At 35.4% G+C, this 17,439-nt stretch overlaps 3 protein-coding genes across 3 annotated transcripts; 2 read left to right on the top strand and 1 right to left on the bottom strand.

Moving 5' to 3' along the window:
• LOC129798158 (transmembrane protein 192) lies at positions 1-5,605 on the top strand. The gene is made up of 4 exons (XM_055841160.1): positions 1-181; positions 313-412; positions 475-607; positions 5,019-5,605. The coding sequence occupies exons 2-4, from the start codon at positions 336-338 to the stop codon at positions 5,520-5,522; spliced, it is 714 nt and encodes a 237-aa protein (XP_055697135.1). The 5' UTR covers positions 1-181; positions 313-335; the 3' UTR covers positions 5,523-5,605.
• Positions 5,591-12,706, bottom strand: LOC129798155 (protein FAM161A). The gene is made up of 4 exons (XM_055841155.1): positions 12,418-12,706; positions 11,275-12,332; positions 6,029-6,258; positions 5,591-5,965 (listed from the first exon to the last, which is right to left on the bottom strand). The coding sequence occupies exons 1-4, from the start codon at positions 12,650-12,652 to the stop codon at positions 5,644-5,646; spliced, it is 1,845 nt and encodes a 614-aa protein (XP_055697130.1). The 5' UTR covers positions 12,653-12,706; the 3' UTR covers positions 5,591-5,643.
• A 3,415-nt stretch (positions 12,707-16,121) lies between these two features.
• Positions 16,122-16,721, top strand: LOC129798154 (uncharacterized). Its single transcript, XM_055841154.1, has 3 exons — positions 16,122-16,245; positions 16,315-16,424; positions 16,486-16,721. Exons 1-3 carry the CDS (start codon positions 16,213-16,215, stop codon positions 16,655-16,657), a joined length of 315 nt encoding a protein of 104 aa, XP_055697129.1. The 5' UTR covers positions 16,122-16,212; the 3' UTR covers positions 16,658-16,721.
• Positions 16,722-17,439: the final 718 nt, after the last annotated feature.

Here is a 17,439-nt window from a genome sequence, read left to right as displayed (position 1 = left end):
CCAGTTTCCATTGTTTTGACTCGCCCCCCGGCGTTCCCCGTCAGTGGAATTTTATTTTCAATTTGCAAAGTGATTCATAATTTTCTCCGTCGCATCGCAAAAACAACACAAAAACCATATTTTGGCTGGTTTAAGTTTACATTTCGAGAAAATCTACAAGTCTGTCGCTGTCAATAACTTGGTGAGTGTTTTCCGGAGGCAGAAACCCAGAGACTCCTCCCTGCGAAAAAAGTGATGACTGATGGGTCAAGAGAAAAGTGGATTAGTTGGGGATTTTCCTATCTTAAAATTAACTTTTTTCTCCAATTTCAGAGACAAAGACAAAAACAGAAGCAATGGATTTGGAACCTGTGTTGGGGGAAGAGAATGGCAATGATAATTTCAGGCCATTGAAAACCATCCCGGTTTTTAGGTTAGTTTCCAGGCCTTTTGTTCTGTTTTTCCGGGATTTTCTGACCTTTTATGCATTTCTAGCTTCCATTTGCTCGTGTCCACGATGATCTCCTTCATCGGGGTGGGCATGGCTATTGTCTTCCCGGAGAACAAACGATGCGAAGCCTACTTTTTGATGCTGTACTTAAGAGCAATATTCTGGGTTGTGACTTTGGTAAGTGAATTTACTCCTGACCCAACTCCCTTTAAGACGTCCTTAGACCTGATTCCTAAAGTCCGTAGAAAAGAGCGTAGGGGAGAACAGGGATATTAGACACACCATTATTTAATTTGAATATTTAAGCTTAAGGGATTTCCCTAAATTAGTGATATTTGTAAAATATTGAAAAATATTCTCTAATTCTTCGCCGAGTATTCCTAATATTCACTGAATATTTGCTGAATATTCGCAAAATAATAAGAACAGATATCGGGATTCGGGATAGACATATCTTTGGTTGGATCAACAACTGTGCTATCTGCATTTCCTTTTTACCCTTTGTATTTACGATCATTTCAATTACAACTTATTTTGATTTACAAAATATTTAATATACTCACAAAGTCTTTCGAATATTTGGCAAATCTTTGCGATATTCAAAAATATTCTGTATTATGGATATGGATACTTCAAGGGGTAAATCATATTGAAAAACCCTCGTCAATTGTCCGAGAAACGCTTCGCGAAACCCTAGAAACCCAAGAATTGCATCGCAAAATCCGAGAAACCCACTTTTTACATCGCGAAACCCGAGAAACCCAAAAATTGCATCGCGAAACCCGAGAAACCCAAAAATTGCATCGCGAAACCCGAGAAACCCAATTTCTGCATCGCGAAACCCGAGAAATCCAATTTCTGCATCGCGAAACCCGAGAAACCCAATTTCTGCATCGAGAAACCCGAGAAACTCAATTTCTGCATCGCGAAACCCGAGAAACCCAATTTCTGCATCGCGAAACCCGAGAAATCAGAAACCCTTGTCAGAAAAAAAATGGGAATGAGTTACCTCTTGGGATACTTGCAATATTCCAATATGGCGTCATGTATTCACAAAATATTCGTAATATTCGCGAATTTGACGAAATATACCAAAGATATTCGCAAAATATTAATGATATTAGCTATATTTTCCCAGTTCATACCAAATTTCAAATATTTGCGGCATTCGTTGAATATTTCAATGTAATTCACAAAGTAATTCCAAAATATTCTTGATATTCGCAATACTTGCAGATGGTGATATTCCCAAATTTATAATATTCGCAATTAGACGAAATCCGCAGAGTACAAAATATTAAATGTTACATACGATATTCACAAAGTCAATATTCGCATCGTCAAATGTTGTTGAGATACGTTGAAAGAATATTTGCAAAATATATATTCACAATACATTACCAATCGGTGCCGGCCCAAATCCCGAATAGCCAAATCTTGACACTTCGAATTCACGATTTTGGCTTTTCTGGATTTTGGATTTTTAAGATTTTAGGCTTTTCGGAATTTTTGTCTATTCGGAATTTGGCCTTTTCGGAATTTTGGAGCTCGTCACTTTGAACCATTCGGGATTTTGACTTTCAGGATTTTTGATTTTTAGAATTTTGGCCTTTGCGAGGGTTTGGCCCTATCGGGATTTTGGCATTCCGGACTTTGGTCCATTTAAGATTTCGACTCATTCGCTATTTTGGCAGTCGTGATTTTGACCTCATTGGGGTTTTAGCTTTTCTGGACTTTGACTCATTAGAGATTTTGGCTTTTGGAATTTTGACCCATTCGGGATTTTGGCTTTTCGGGAATTTGACCCATTCAAGATTTCGACTCATTCGCAATTTTGGCTCATTCGGGATTTTAGCTTTTCAGGATTTTCGCCTTTTCGGGATTTTGGCTTTTCCGAACTTTGATTCATTCGGGATTTTGATCCATTCGGGTTTTTTGCTTTCTAGATTTTGGCAGTCAGGATTCTAGTTTTCGGTATTTTGGCTTGTCGTAATTTGGCTTTCGGGATTTCGGTCCATTCGGGATTTCGGTCCATTCGGGATTTTGGCGTTCAGAATCTTGACTTTTCGCTATTTTGGTTTTTCGTAATTTTGGCTGTCGGGATTTTGGTTTTCGGGATTTCGGTTCATTCGGAATTTTGGCGTTCAGAATCTTGGCTTTTCGGGATTTCGATCCATTCGGCATATGGATGTTCAGGATCTTAACCATTTCAGGATTTTGACGTTTAGGATTTTGGCTTACGGAATTTTGACCGGGTCCTCGCCTTTAACGAATTATCTTTTACAACATTTGTCCCTGGTAATTAATGTAAGACATTTTGCAAAAAACTTAGTTAAAAGCAACGAATAATTTTCAAAAAATCATTATATTTTGGGTTAATGCTCTAACTCTCAGGGTTGATACGTACTTCCCTGATTTTATACACCAAAAATTTGTGGCATTTGTAGAATAATTGCATATAGCCAAGCTTTGTAGTGCATTGCAACACAAAATAGTCCAAAATATTCTCGGTATTTGCTGTAATTTGTCGTTAAATATTGAAGTAAAAAAGATTTTAATAAAGACTCCGAGTCTTTCTGGAGTGCCCCTCTAGTTCTTACAATGCCTTTTGTCCTTATAATCTACCAAAATTTGCGTTAACAATTTTAATTTTCTCAGAGACTTTCTGGGGCGCCTTTCTAGTTCTTAAAATGCATTTTGTCCTTATAATTCTTCAAAATTTCGTGTTGAAATAAATAAAAAAAAACTTTTAATTTCTTCACGAGACTTTCTATGGCGCTCCTCTTGCTCCTAAAATGCATTTTGTCCTTATCTATCAAAATTTCGCGTTGAAGAAAAAGCTTTTTTCATTCCCTGACTTTCTACCCCGTACAATTGTTCTAAAGGCTTTCTTGGCGTCCATAAAGCTCTAAAAAAGCATTTGGCCCTTATATTTTTGCAAGATTTCGTGTTGAAATAAAGAGGGACACTTTAAATTCCTTCAGGTGCTTTTTGGGGGCGCCTAATTTGTTGCAGAGCTTTCTTGGCGCTCCTCTTGGCCCCTGAGACGCATTTTGTTCTTATATTCTTTCAAAATTTCGAGTCAAAATAAAAAAAAAATACTTAAATACGCATAGCTCAAGTATATGATGGTTCAGATTGTTTATAAAACTCGTACTTCTCAGATATTGTGCATAAAACCTGCATAGCTCAAGCATAAAATGGCTTATATTGTGCTGAAAACTCGCACAGCTCTTAAACATAAAACGATTAAGATTAAGAAAACTGTTAAAAATTTAGATTCAATTTTGTTTGAGCTATGCAGGACTTATGCTCAATTTTAACCATTTTATTTTTGAGCTGTGCGCGGCTGTACCGGTTTTGATGAGCACCATCTGTTTTAAGAAGTCTAACCGCTGTGCATGTTTTCAGTACAATCTTAACCATTTCATGCTTAAGCTGTGCATGTTTTCGAAATAATTTTATTAAAAATACCATTCTTCAAAATTTTGATTTTTTACTGTTGATCAACATTGAGTACTACATTCCTTGAAAAGGAGAATTTCCACTTTTCTGTTTAACTTTTATTAAAAATAATTAAAATTTCACTGAATTTTTACAATTAAACCTGTTAAACTCAAAATTAAAAGTTAAATTTTTCAAGGAATATGGTACTCAATGTTACTAATAAATAGTAAAAAAAATATTTTTTTTTAAGAATGGGGTTTTTCTGAAAAACCATTTTCATATTTTTTCAAAACAAAATGTTAAGACTATTACAAAAAAAAAGACTTGAACATATAATCCAGAGTTGAGTAAATAGTTTTAAACATAACAAAATTACCTTTCAATTAAAAACAGAGTAAGAAAAAACTCTGAACCCGTTCCCGAGATAGAGCACTTTAAATTTTTCATTAAAACTTACAAGTTATAAAGCACGGGACGCCATCTTTGATATCCTTTATCTGGGCCAGGATTTTTTTTTTTGGCAAAAAGGAAAAAAAATGTGTATATACGGAATTGATATTAAGACTCTGAGTACCCAAAGCAGCATATGAATATTCTCTGTTTTTTAATTATTCAGAATTGATAAAAATCCTATTCTTGTAGATGATTACAAACTATAAGGATATCCAAATGTAAGATATTTCTTGTAGGACCTCAATTAATTCCTGAGCTTAGATATTTTTGATTAAAAAATGGTGAAATTGGCTTGCAGCATATGCTGCGGTCCAGAAAGAGTTAAATATGTGTTTTTTGGTGACGCTTCCAGCCCTCCACCTCGCTCGAACAATTTTTACTGTGGTAAGGGTGCCTTCGCGTACAACAGCACCCCCCGCATAAGTGTCTAGATACGCCACTGTATCAATGTAGCCCCATAGTTTAAAGTAGCCTCATCTATTCCTACGTTAAAATAAAGTTGATTGTTGATTTTTTTTTCTGAAAAGGATAATTTTGATCGCTTTTGTGCGTTCTTTTCGGTTTTGGCGTTTTTGAGATTTTAGCGCACGGTCGGTAGCTTTCTTCGTCGTTTCCTTTTCGGTTCAGTTTTCCCGTGAAAACCTTCCTTGGAGGTTTTCCATGAGTTAACTTACGCCATTTTTTCCAGCTATTTGATCATGTGATAAAGTATCACCACGATAAGCTGCGAATGAATGGTTTTCATGATTTCCATCGAGCCACAGCTGTCCATAAGTCTGTGCCTTTCTACTTGGTCTCTCTCTGGAATACGGCCATTATGACCATCCAGACGCTGATGCAGCACTATTATGGTGAAGACTTTGGCGAGCATTGCATTCAGAGCTTTTTCTCGCCAATTGTCTACATCAGTGCTTTCTCAGCACTGGAAACAGGCATCTTGGCTGTTATCCATGGATTCTACATTGCCCGGGTGGTTCGGTTCAATAGGGCCAGACCACTTCCGGACGCCATGAGGGGCTCTTTCGAGAGTGGCAGCTCTGTGGGGCTGACACAACGAAATGCCGATGTGGCGGAATTGCTGGAAAAGCAGGCTGATCTCATCTCCTTCCTGCAAGATCACAATCTCCGGCTCAATCAGCGCCTCATGCAGATGAACTCTGAAGTGAGGACTATCACACTTCCACCATCTTAAATCACTTCCATACCATCATCATCTTTCTTATACTTTGTATATTAATCACCAGTATAATAAGATTCCTATTGACCAAAAAAAAAGTCTTTTATTGCCTAAGAAAGCCCCCCTTGAATTTATACTACAGCAAGTCCTCATGAGGACACTTTCTGGATGGTTTCCTCGTGTCGGAGTAGTAGCTCATTTTGCTGGGATTGCGCGATTGAGGTCCTGTGGAGTGTGGCCGGCGACTCCTTCGCATTCCAGGGTCTACTTTGCTAGCACACGTATGGGAGAGTTGTCCGACTTTAGGGCCCCAATAGGTAGCACCTTCGAGCAAGAGCGGAGCAGCACGAACTCGCTGCTTCATCAGTTCCATGCTGATCTTGTGATCTTCCACCAAAAGTTTCTGCTCAGCTCTTCTCGTGGCCACTCGTACAGCAATGTCCTCGAGATTTGTTCCACTGCAAAGGAGAATACTTCTCAATTTTCTGCACGAACAATAAAATTATACTTTACCAACTTACTCGTAGTAGATGGCTTTCCAGGCAGGATTTTTCCGAATGCCCCAGTCCACGTGACGCTGCCGGGATAGGTGTTCAGGTGGACTGGAGGGTTTGGCGAGTTCTCGTAGCTTCTTCTGAGAATGCTGGAATCGCAGCGTAGCTGCCAAATTAGGACGATTTATGGGGTAAATTGGCATTGGGGAGCTGAACGATGAGGAGCTATTTGAACTATTCCCAGAATGAGATGTGCACTGAAATAAATTAAAAAAAAAACCATATTAAAGATTGAAGAATTCGTGAAAATAGTCCTCAAAATAGCCTAAATGATCAAAATTGAGTTTTTTGAGCGATCTTATTTTGCAATAATCGGTAAAGTAATCTGATAATCTTATACTTTGAAACTTTCTAGAACAGACCTGAGCTAAAATAAAAGCCGAAGTGAATTTGGTAGTGTCTGTTGAGATTCTTCGAAGTGCCGCGAAAATTAACGTATAGTTTTCTATGAGAGGTTTTTTAATGTGAAAATTGTTTAATTTCTTAGAGTTAAGTCATTTTCACAAGAAAGTGCTTTTAATAATTTAGTTGAATACAGCTATTCGGGTTAATTGTGAATAATTATCGATATTACAACGAAAACATTGGGAAGAAATTTTGAGCTGGAAGACTCATATTCTTTTGAGCTGTCCCAAAATTCAGGATAAGTTTGAGAAAAATCCTTTTGTACAACACTATTTTGGTTAATAAGGAATGCAAAAGTACATATTATAATAAGGGACACGACCTGCTAATAAGTATAAATTAGAGAAGAAAATATTTTGTGGCACTTTACAGATTTTTTTGTAACCGCAGCGCCGCCAGACATTTGTCAAAGTGAATTATTTGTGTCTCTATCTCAAAATTTCCGATATTACAGGACTTTTAACGAGTGCAGGTCTGTTCTAGAATATGGAAAGTTCATTAAAAAAGCACTTGTGGCGCTGAAGTCGCAATGACAAAACCTATGCATCTTAGGATTTTAGCGCGTTAGCGAGACCGTAACGGACTTTTCACATTAACTATAAGAACTAAAGTTATTTCAGGACATGAAAAACAATTCTATATTTCCTCAAAATCATTAAAATCGGTCGGAAAATTCAAATTTTGCTATAAATGGTTTGCAAAACTGATTTTTATGGTAATTAAACTTAAATATATAGCTGAATTCTTTTATTTAATAAAGAAGTAATTATGTAATTTGTGGTTATGTGGTTAACCAAAAATATTATCGAATAATGATTACCATAGCGAAAGTTCTCAAAATTCTTGTTTTTTTTTTTAATATAGAAATTTTAAAAATAAATAAAATTATTTAAATTATTACAGAAAGAACGACTTTAAAGGTTTTCTTGTATTAGAATCTATATTACATTCTAACAAAAAAAGGGTTTTGTAGGTTGTATTTTTCAGATTTCCGCGTTTCATGTAGTTTTGAGACTAAAATTATGTATAAATTCTCAATTTTGTTAAAATATGATAAAAATTTAGAAGATAAATTGGCTTTAGGGTAAATGTCTTAATTTAAAACCATTTCCAGACGCTTTAACTTTGACAGAAGATTTAACACATTAAGTTTATATTTTTTCTGAAGAGAATTACAATATTGGTGGAAACAATTCAGGATGTGTGGGCAAAGTTCCTTCAGACATTTTGTAGAAATTGATCAACAGGATGTCCCGAATTTGTGAGGCGCTTATCAAAGCTAAAGAAAAATTCTTCGAGGAAAACTGAATTTGATGATTTTATTCATGTTTTTTAAAATAAAATAATGAAGTAAAAGAAATGAAATTGCAACAATAATAAATAGTAATTTGAAAAATAATAAAAAATATATGAAAAAGTAGAATTTGGGCTGAAAATTTCAATATTCAAAGAAGAAACCCCTTTCAGAACACATCACACCGGAAACCGACCACAATTCGTACCAAAAATATTCCCTCGGTATTATTTTCAGTTTTTCTGACTCTTAATAATATTTACTAATAGTATTTAGCTTATATTAAATGATTATTAAAAGATTAGATCAGTTTTAGAATGTGAGGCTACTTTTGTATTTTTTTCCAAAAAGCTAATTTTTGACTGATCCTCAAATTATAAATTTTGTAGCTCATATATTTTCTCAAATCTTGTTTAAAACTGTTCTTAGGTTTATATATGAAAATATTTCAGTCAATAGAACTGAATATTACAGCGTTTTCCCGGTACAAATCACGTGTATTTAAGCTTACGAAGGGTGTATTTAATGTTTTGGCCGTTAGTGTAAAAGTACGTATTATAAGAAGGGACACGACCTGCTAATAAGTATAAATTAGAGAAGAAAATATTTTGTGGCACTTTAGGCACTTTAGAGATTTTTGTAACCGCAGCGCCGCCAGACATTTGTCAAGTGAGTTATTTGTGTCTCTATCTCAAAATTTCCGATATTACAGGACTTTTATCGAGCACAGGTCTGTTCTAGAATATGAAAGGTTCATAAAAAAAAGCACTTGTGGCGCTGAAGTCGCAATGACAAAACCTATGCATCTTAAGATTTTAGCGCAATAGCGAGACCGTAACGGACTTTTCACATTAACTAAAGGAACTAAAGTTATTTCAGGACATGAAAAAACAATTCTATATTACCACAAAATCGTTAAAATCGGTCAAAAATTCAAATTTTGCTATAAATGGTTTGCAAAATTGATTTTTATGGTAATTAAACTTAAATATATTAGCTGAATTCTTTTATTTAATGAAGAAAAACTTATTACAGTAGACTCTCGCTAATTCGGCTCTTTTAAGATCGGGCTACTTTTTAATTCGGGCAGCAGTTACATTTGAAGAAAGTTTGTTGTCATTTTTAAAGTTTGATTATGTTTATAAAATGAAGCAAATATGCTCAAATTTGGCATGGTTTGTCTTAGTTTTGATGTGATTTTGCATTATTAAGGGATTTTCATGAAATTTATAGTATGTAAACTCAATATGTGTATGCAGATGAATAAAAAATCGTTGCATTTCAAAAAGTTTGTCGCCCGAATTTCTCTCTAATTCGGGTGACATTTTGGTACCATATTCCCGAACTTGAGAGAGTCTACTGTATGTAATTTGTGGTTATGTGGTTAACCTAAAATATTTCCGAATAATGATTATCATAACGAAAATTCTCAAAATTCTTATTTTTTCAAATAAGAATTATTAAATATATAAAATTATTTGCATTATTCTTACAGCAATAACGACTTCAAAGATTTTCTTCCATTTGAAACTGTATTTGATTCTAACCAAAAACAGAAAGGATTTTGGAGGTTATATTTTTGCATATTTCTGAGTTTCATGAAGTTTTGAATATAAAATTATATTTAAATGTTCGATTTTGTTAAAGTACGATAAAAATTTAGAAGATAATTATCTTGAGGAAACTATTCAATGGATCTTATTTTCCTTTTTTGTAAAGACGTTATTCTGTGATTTGAGGTTATGTTTGATCTTGCTCGGAAGAAGAGGTTATCTCATATATTTTTTTTAAATGGTGTTTCAAGTTTTTAAGTGTTGACAGTATTTTTTTAGTGGTAATTCGGAAATTACACGTTATTTTTTTACACGATTTTTTACTGTGTAACTGAATTCAGTGGCAACAACACGTACTTCTATGAAGTCCGTTGTCACTTAATCCCATACCTTGTGCTTTGCTCCTTCCCCACTTTCCTTACCATGCCTAATGTGTCCAATTAAACTAAGTCTTGTGAACAATTAATCTGTAATTTATTGAGCTGACTTTTTCAGCTTAACTCGATTGTATGAGTTGGCTTAAACGGTCAGTGAACCAGGGTTTCTGCCGTTTACCTGGGGAGGCCGGTAATGGTAAGTCGGCGGCAGACGCAACTTTGGCACACATTTGGGAAGTAAATAAATAAAAAATAAATAAAATAAGAGGAACTTACAGAGAATTTGAGCAAATTTACTTCATAATTAAACGTGAAAATTGTCAACAAAATTTCTCGCCCGATTGAAAAAGAGCCGATTGAGCCAGAGTATACTGTAATCAGGATCATCAGGGGTGAAATGATAACTTTAGCTCTCGCTAGTATCGACTCGATACTATCGAATCTCTAGTATCGTTAAATCCAAATGATGAGATGAAATGAGTGTCGGCTCTTCTCGTATTGTCGACTCGTTATTGTGACACTTTGGGACAGTGCAATATAACCTCACTAGTTGCTTATTTTGATTTGCAAACAAAGTTTTTCCAATGATTTTAGTGATTTTAATTAAAAAAAGATGACCCCGGAGAAACGTTTTTAAGAAAATTGTAATATACTGAGGGACTACAACTTTCATTTTGGACGAGGACTACTAAATTCCTGTTAGCCTCTGGTGTTTTACAGTTCACAAAGAAGAGCAGAAGATTCGAAGGAAGCAGACAAAACTGTGGTCACCTTCGATAACTTTTTAGCTTTTGATCTCCTGTTTGTGGCGTTCAATTTCACCACAAGGAATCCATGAAAAAACTCCTAATCTACTTTCTGGACAGTAGTGTCAAAGGATGCAACTTCAATCACTTTTAGTAGCTGTTTCCACTCATAAGCATTTCCCGGTCCGTGTAGTGTAAAGATATTTTTGTAATTGAATATAATTAATAGTATTAAATATTTCGCATCCGATTTGGCCAATATTATTTCCATGTTACACCGTGTTTTACGATGGGCACAGAATAAATACTATTTATATTTTATATTATCATTATTAACATTTCATAAAGATAAATTAAAAGAGTGTAAAAAAGATTTTTACTGCCGAAAAAAACCTTAAACTTTCAATAAATTTCACTTTGAGGGTACAAATCGACAGCTTCAGAGCTGTCGATAAATTAATGGCGATAATTATCGACACTAGCGACAAAAAATGCAAGTTATCATCTCGATCGCCCATAATCAACACTCGACACTAGCGATGGGACAATTAGACAGTTATCATTCCACGATTCAGTACTATACATTCTAAAAAAAATTAGGGGAAAGTGCCCATGCTTTACACTGTCCCAAGCTTCATAATGCCTGAATTTTTCCTATGTTTCTCAATAAATGTGACTCATCGCACTCAAAATTCAAAAACTGGGGGAGAGTCTCCTGTTTTTAAAATATATTGCAGAGTCACATTTATTCAGTAACATAGGAAAAAATTAGTCATTATGAAGCTTGGAACCGTGTAAAGCATGGACACTTTCCCCTACAGCTCAAAAAGTAACTCACTTTTCCTGGATTTCCTTTGGAATCTTTCCGATCATCACAGATTGGTTGGTGCATTTCTCTCTTGGCGCCTTTTTTCTTAGTTCGCCTTCGACTTCTTCTTGTGTGTCCATTTCTCTGGGTATCGCCCCTTGTCTTTGATTCCCTCCGTGCCATTGAAGGTGGCAGTGAAGCCATCTTCAGTAGCTCTTCAGCTCTGATCTTCTTGTTGAGATTCCTGAAGTACTCATCCTCCCACATTTTGTTGTAGAAGTAGTTACTGAAGAGATTCTTGGGACAGGGTTTGGCGCGAAAGTGCTTCGATGAGGACTTTGATGTGTCAGGAGTTGTGAGATTTGTGGAGGAGACACTTCGGCTCAAGCATCGACTCCGTGGTCGATCTTCTTTTTCGCTGAAGTGAAAGGGTTTCATCTGAGACTGCAGCTCGATGGAAGAATTGAGCTTGGCCAGCTGACTCTTGTGTTCCTGGTCAGCCCGGATGGAGTTATAGAGGGGAATTCTGGATGTAAGGGGAACAGGATTAGCTTTGAATGTAGGTGTAGGATTGGGTTTTCGCTCTTCATTGGGAGTGAAGCATTTGGTGGACATCATGAGATCCTCCAGCATTCTCTCTTCTTCCTCCCGTTGGGTCATTCGAAAGGGTCGGGGTACTGTGACTTGGCTGCGGAAGGGACTGGCAGATTTGCTTCTCATCTTCGATCTTCGGCCACTTTTTTCTTCCTCAGACAGGTGAGTGGTGTCGGATCTGAGGGTACTCAGGCCACTGTTGATCCTCACGGATTTCCCTGATTTTTTGCTGGGATTGTGACTGGAGAGGCGTTGTGTGGATGAGTAGAGGGAGTCATTGTCGCAGTCCCTGGGATTGGGTTCGAAATTTTCATCTGGATGATCGTTGGTTTTGGGAGTTTTATCCGGAAGACATGTTCCTTGTGCTGGAGAATCTCTTGCTGAGCATCTCACATCTACACCGCAGGTTTTCCTAAGTTCGTCCTGACGAATCTTTAGCCGTTCGAGTTGACGATAGAATTCCTCCTCGGACAGGTGATTCATATCCCGGTAGTCTGATAAATATTTAAGGATCAAGTTAAGCACAGAAAATCCTTGACGATCTCCTGGAATTTTTGGCTAAAAAGAAATCTACCTCACCTGGAATGTTTGAGTAGAAATCCATGAGGGACTGAAAGGCACTGTTTTCCTTGATAATCTCCTCGCATAGAGCAATTTTTTCACTTCCTCCCCTACCAGAAATCTCATCTTTGTGACCTTCCCTGGCCATTTCGGCACTTGAGGATCTCTCATAGTGTGGCGTAGGTCTTCGATTGGTCGGATTAACTGGTGGACGAATACAGGAATTTTTGTACACTGAACACTTGTGAGCCATTTGTCACGATATAGAAAAAGCTCTGGATTTTCTCACATCGATGTGAAAAATATTTGTGCGTTTATTGGCAGTTGCTAAGACATCGTCATGGTGATAAGAAAAGCCAAACATCGCCTCGGGAGAGACCACAAGTCTTTGTTTGCCACCCCCATCCCTATTTTTGGCGCCAATGGCAGGGATTTTGTGCATGGGAACGTGTTGCTGGCTATGAAAGTATTTTTCAATTTATGCAGAACAATAGAGGAGGGTGTCGATTTCACGCTCCCAAACCAATTTCCCAACTCATTAATTTTTGTGGTTTTTCGATCGATTTCATCTCACTGCCACTTCATTGTTCGATTTGGCTGGTTGGCGGGGAAATGGGCATTTTGCAGGACTCTCAATTGAGTGTTAAATATGCATTGACGGCATACAGTGCCTTCAATGCATATTTTTTAATAAATTGCAACGTATTTTTTGAATCAAGATTTGCTTTTAAATTTGACCAAAAACGCATTTGTATAGTAAAATAAACAATGAATACCCTAAACAGTAAAAATACTATAACTATTTGTTAAATATTTTAGAAAATATTCCGAGGATAAACAAAAATATCGTGATGTAATTTTTATATTTTTTAAGGATCATAGTGAAAAGCATGTTGATGTTCGTTACATTAAGAGAAGTTTGAATATTCAGAGAAACCATTTAAAGTAGGAAAACTATCATGCTAGATGGAATCGGCTTGCATGGCAGTGAAGGTTCTATTCTACGCGTAATAAAATTTAACTAGATTTTTCCCATTTTTGGTGATTTACGTCACTCAGAGTAAAAGTAGGCTATTATACGAAAATGCATATACAGTGGGTGTCAATAGTTTGTTGCCTAATGCATGTTTGAGAAATCAAGTAAAAAAAAAATGACAGAAAAAAATACTTCTCAAAATTTTTCTTTTTGCAGATGAGTTCCCTGTAATCCGTAGATATTATTTATATTTTTCAAAAAAAAATTAATTTTATTTCATATCAAAAATAATTGTTTTCCAAAAGTTGGTCATTTTTGAAAAATCAAAAGTGTGTTGCGTCATTTAAAAAACTAATTTAAAATAGTCAAAACATGCAACCAACTTAATGTAAACCGGTTACATTTTGAGTTTATGTCATTTGAGAGGCAAATGGTGGATTTATGCATTTTTAAAGTTGTCAATGGTAAATATATGTGTATAAGATATAAGATGGTTACTCACAATGGAATTCAGTCAGACGTGGTTGACTGTGAGGCAGGAGTCCCCCAGGGCAGCCGCCTGGGACCCGTCCTCTGTCCTTTTTATCAATGACATAGAAGTGATCGGGCTCGAGGGGCATTTGTTTATGTACGCTGATGACCTATGCCTTATATACTCTGGAAATGATCTACTGCTTCTCAGAGACGCTGCTCAAAGGGATCTTCAGAGAATTGATGATTGGGCCAACCAAAGCAAGGTCACTGTGAACGCTGAAAAAACGAAATTCATGATTTTCGGCGGGACTGGTGACGGGTGTGACCTGGCAATGAATAACTCGACGCTGGAAAGGGTTTTTCAATTTAAATATCTGGGCGTCATTATTGACCACAGCTTGAGTTTTGAGCCTCACATTGAGATGCTCTTGGCGCGTCTTTCGGCCCTTACAGGGGTTATGCGTCGCGATGGGGGACGTGGTTCGCCTGTAGGGGTCCGGATCTTGGTGTACCATGGACTGTTCGAGTCAGTGATGAGTTATGCAGCGCTGGTGTGGGGAGCAGCAAGGAAAGACCTCCTGAAAAAGGTTCAAGTAGCCCAGAACAGGTTCTTGAGGGTTATTCTTGGACTTCATTCTAGATGCAGCACAAAAGAAATTTATAATAGCAAAGTTACGAAAATTACAATCTCAATCAAGTTCCAAAAAGTTCTTCACATATTTAAAATATACCATAGCCTAACCCACTCTAATTTCAAATTAAAAAACAAATCCACATTGCAGAAAACTAGGCGTCAATATCTATTAGAATACGCTAAACCTAATACGACAAAATTTGGCACCCGTGGATTGACGTACTCTTCCATTAAAGCATTCAATGAATTCGTAGCAATAAATCCACAAATAGATGAAAGAAACTTTATTCAACACTTAATGATATCATCTGCCAATCAAACGCTAAATTAATGATATTAAAATTTAAATATTTAATTAATTTTTATCACAACTCTGTAGCACTTCCATTTTTTTTTCGTCTTGTTAAGCATCTGATTGTATACTTTTTGTTGTAAACATATCTGTCTTTTATATTAAAATGTATAATATTGTATAGTCCCAACTTGTTGCATTCAACCGGGGCATTAACCAAATAAATATTCTATTCTATTCTAAGAATGATTATAAATAACAAGAAATAATTTGTTTTTTATAATTCATAATTTAGGTTGAAATGGCAAATTACAAAAAAGTTAAAAGGTGGGAAATTGTCCAGAGATACTATTAGAATGAATTTGCGTCGTCAGTCGTCAAATTTTATGGAAAATCGTGTCAGTGTATACAGAAAATATTTAAAATTTATGGTAAAGAGGTATGAGTACATTCGGAAAAAGCTAAAAATATAAATAATATCTACGGATTACAGGGAACTTATCTGTAAAAAGAAAAATGTTGAAAAGCATTTTTTTCTATAATTTTTCTCACTAAACTTTTACACTAAATGTTTCAATAGTGCATATAGAATTTAATAAATTTTCAGACATGTCCTGAAAAATAATTTGCTGTATTGGGTTAAAAATACTTTTCACAATTTTATTCAGAATAAATTAAGCAAATTTGAAACCTGTTCTAAATGGAAATTTTTCACTACTCCTTCTGGAAATATCATTTTTTCCAAGAAAAATACGGTACTGAATTTTTATTTCTACATCACAATTGCATTATTTAAGTTCCTTGTGCTCCGAATTATTTTTTATAAATTTTTCACAAAGATTTATAGTATATCTTTTCACCATAAACTTTTCATCAATCGACCATGTTATTCAATGAAAAAAGAAAAGAACAAGCAGGATATAAGGATCGAGTAAAATCAGAAAATGGGCGTGGAATATCAAATTGGGAGTAAAATGAAAGTACGGCATTTGAATAGCTTTTACTTCAAAAATCAAGATTTAGTAGGTTTCGTCGCATGGAAATTGGTTGAAAAATCACAAATGAAGGAAAATGATTTAATATAAGACTTAGAATTATTGTGGAACACTGGTAAGGAAAAGGAAAGGCAGAAATTTCTTATTTTTCTAGTTCTTGGTTGTCGAATTTTATGTTTAAATTTTAGGAAAAAAAATTGAAAAGCGAAATGTGCGTGAGTATTTGCCTCGGGTTTCCAAGTGAAAAATTTATAGAAAAACGGATTAAATTACTCGAAAAAAAATATTATTATACGGTAATAAATTGTATAAATAAATCATGTAAGTGTAAATTAGTTGATGGCATGACAGCAAAACTGCAGTGAAGAAGGAAAACAACAAAGTGATTCAGTGTTGGCTTTGTGATAATTTTTCTCAGTCTTAAAAGTTTTGAATCTCAGATATGGCACAAGAAAATCCACAGCCAGGCAATATAGTGAGTTATTTTTTATTATGCAATTATTGACAATCTTTTCTAATTGAATTATTGTGAATTTTCTAAAAGGGAGTCCCTGGAGGACATCAGCAGTTTCAGCATGAGTCCAATTCTCAATTCTTGGCCTTGATTGAGGAAGAAAGAGAGAATATTAACAGTCTTGTTGGAGGGAATTTGAAGTAAGATATTTGTCCATGAGTCATCAATGAAAAATTTTCCACTCAATATCCCATTTTCTAGGCTCAAGAAAATTGTTCATTGCACAAAGCAAGTCGTTGCTGGTATTCTTTACCACATTACGGCGGAATTTGAGGATGACAGCAGCCAGATTGCCAAGTATTCCTTCAAATTGATCGACAGACCATGGGATAAGCCGGAAAAACGCGTCTTTGATCATAAGAAAGTCGAATAATTTGCATTTTTGGACAATTTTTTATATTTTTTGATGACAATACAATAAAAACCTACCAACAGTTTACACATTGTAAGGTTTTTTCTATTCCCTCCATCAGCTTAGCCAAGACACCCTGCCACAAATGATTTATTACGTGCTGTAAATATTTACATGCTGTAATTAAAATCATTTGAATTAGCCTAGAGGTTTTTCAATAAATGGGTCATAAACATAAATTAACAACGACGGATTGCTGATTTTACATTTTGTTGATTGGCTTCTATATGAATATTTAAAAATTGCATTTAAACTCTTTGATTTGTAGTAATGTGATTTACGGAAAGTTATAGAAATACATATTATTTAATTTCTGAAACGTGTAAAAAAACGAATAATTATTCTAGAAGCATTTATAACATTTGAAGAGTTTTTCTCTTGGAAATTGTAGTGATTCCCGCTAATTTTTTATTGTTTTTGTATTAAAAAATTTATAGATTTTCGGATGCAGGAACCTATTGAGCCCGATCACAAGTAGATTTTTATTCTCCAATGGTGTCTTGGATGAAAGGTAAATGGAACTCTATTTGCACAAAAAGTCGTTTAAGTTCGAAGAATTCAAATTCAATTTCGAATTTTCATACTAAATTTTCGAACAAGTTGGGGAAAATTTATCAAATATCACACTAAAAAGCTCGCAAAAGAGTTACTCAGTGATTATGGAGTGATTAAATACTGGAGCGAGAACAGTAAACGTCGTTGTTCAGTTTTTTTCCGCACAACAATGTGAAGACCGTCACATT

Source organism: Phlebotomus papatasi, chromosome 1 (genome assembly GCF_024763615.1).
Source record: "Phlebotomus papatasi isolate M1 chromosome 1, Ppap_2.1, whole genome shotgun sequence".
NCBI classification, from domain to species: domain Eukaryota; kingdom Metazoa; phylum Arthropoda; class Insecta; order Diptera; family Psychodidae; genus Phlebotomus; species Phlebotomus papatasi.
This window is presented reverse-complemented; position numbering and strand designations above follow the sequence as displayed.

What these genes read in the sequence shown, in the direction of transcription:
- LOC129798158 (XM_055841160.1), top strand. Translation starts at nt 336, where the DNA reads ATGGATTTGGAACCTGTGTTGGGGGAAGAGAATGGCAATGATAATTTC. An exon ending in AAAACCATCCCGGTTTTTAG is followed by an intron (nt 413 to 474) that starts GTTAGTTTCCAG and finishes ATGCATTTCTAG; the next exon opens with CTTCCATTTGCTCGTGTCCA. An exon ending in TATTCTGGGTTGTGACTTTG is followed by an intron (nt 608 to 5,018) that starts GTAAGTGAATTT and finishes CATTTTTTCCAG; the next exon opens with CTATTTGATCATGTGATAAA.
- LOC129798155 (XM_055841155.1), bottom strand. Translation starts at nt 12,652, where the DNA reads ATGGCTCACAAGTGTTCAGTGTACAAAAATTCCTGTATTCGTCCACCA. An exon ending in TTTCTACTCAAACATTCCAG is followed by an intron (nt 12,333 to 12,417) that starts GTGAGGTAGATT and finishes AATATTTATCAG; the next exon opens with ACTACCGGGATATGAATCAC. An exon ending in CCAAAGGAAATCCAGGAAAA is followed by an intron (nt 6,259 to 11,274) that starts GTGAGTTACTTT and finishes AATTTATTTCAG; the next exon opens with TGCACATCTCATTCTGGGAA.
- LOC129798154 (XM_055841154.1), top strand. Translation starts at nt 16,213, where the DNA reads ATGGCACAAGAAAATCCACAGCCAGGCAATATA. An exon ending in ATCCACAGCCAGGCAATATA is followed by an intron (nt 16,246 to 16,314) that starts GTGAGTTATTTT and finishes ATTTTCTAAAAG; the next exon opens with GGAGTCCCTGGAGGACATCA. An exon ending in CTTGTTGGAGGGAATTTGAA is followed by an intron (nt 16,425 to 16,485) that starts GTAAGATATTTG and finishes CCCATTTTCTAG; the next exon opens with GCTCAAGAAAATTGTTCATT.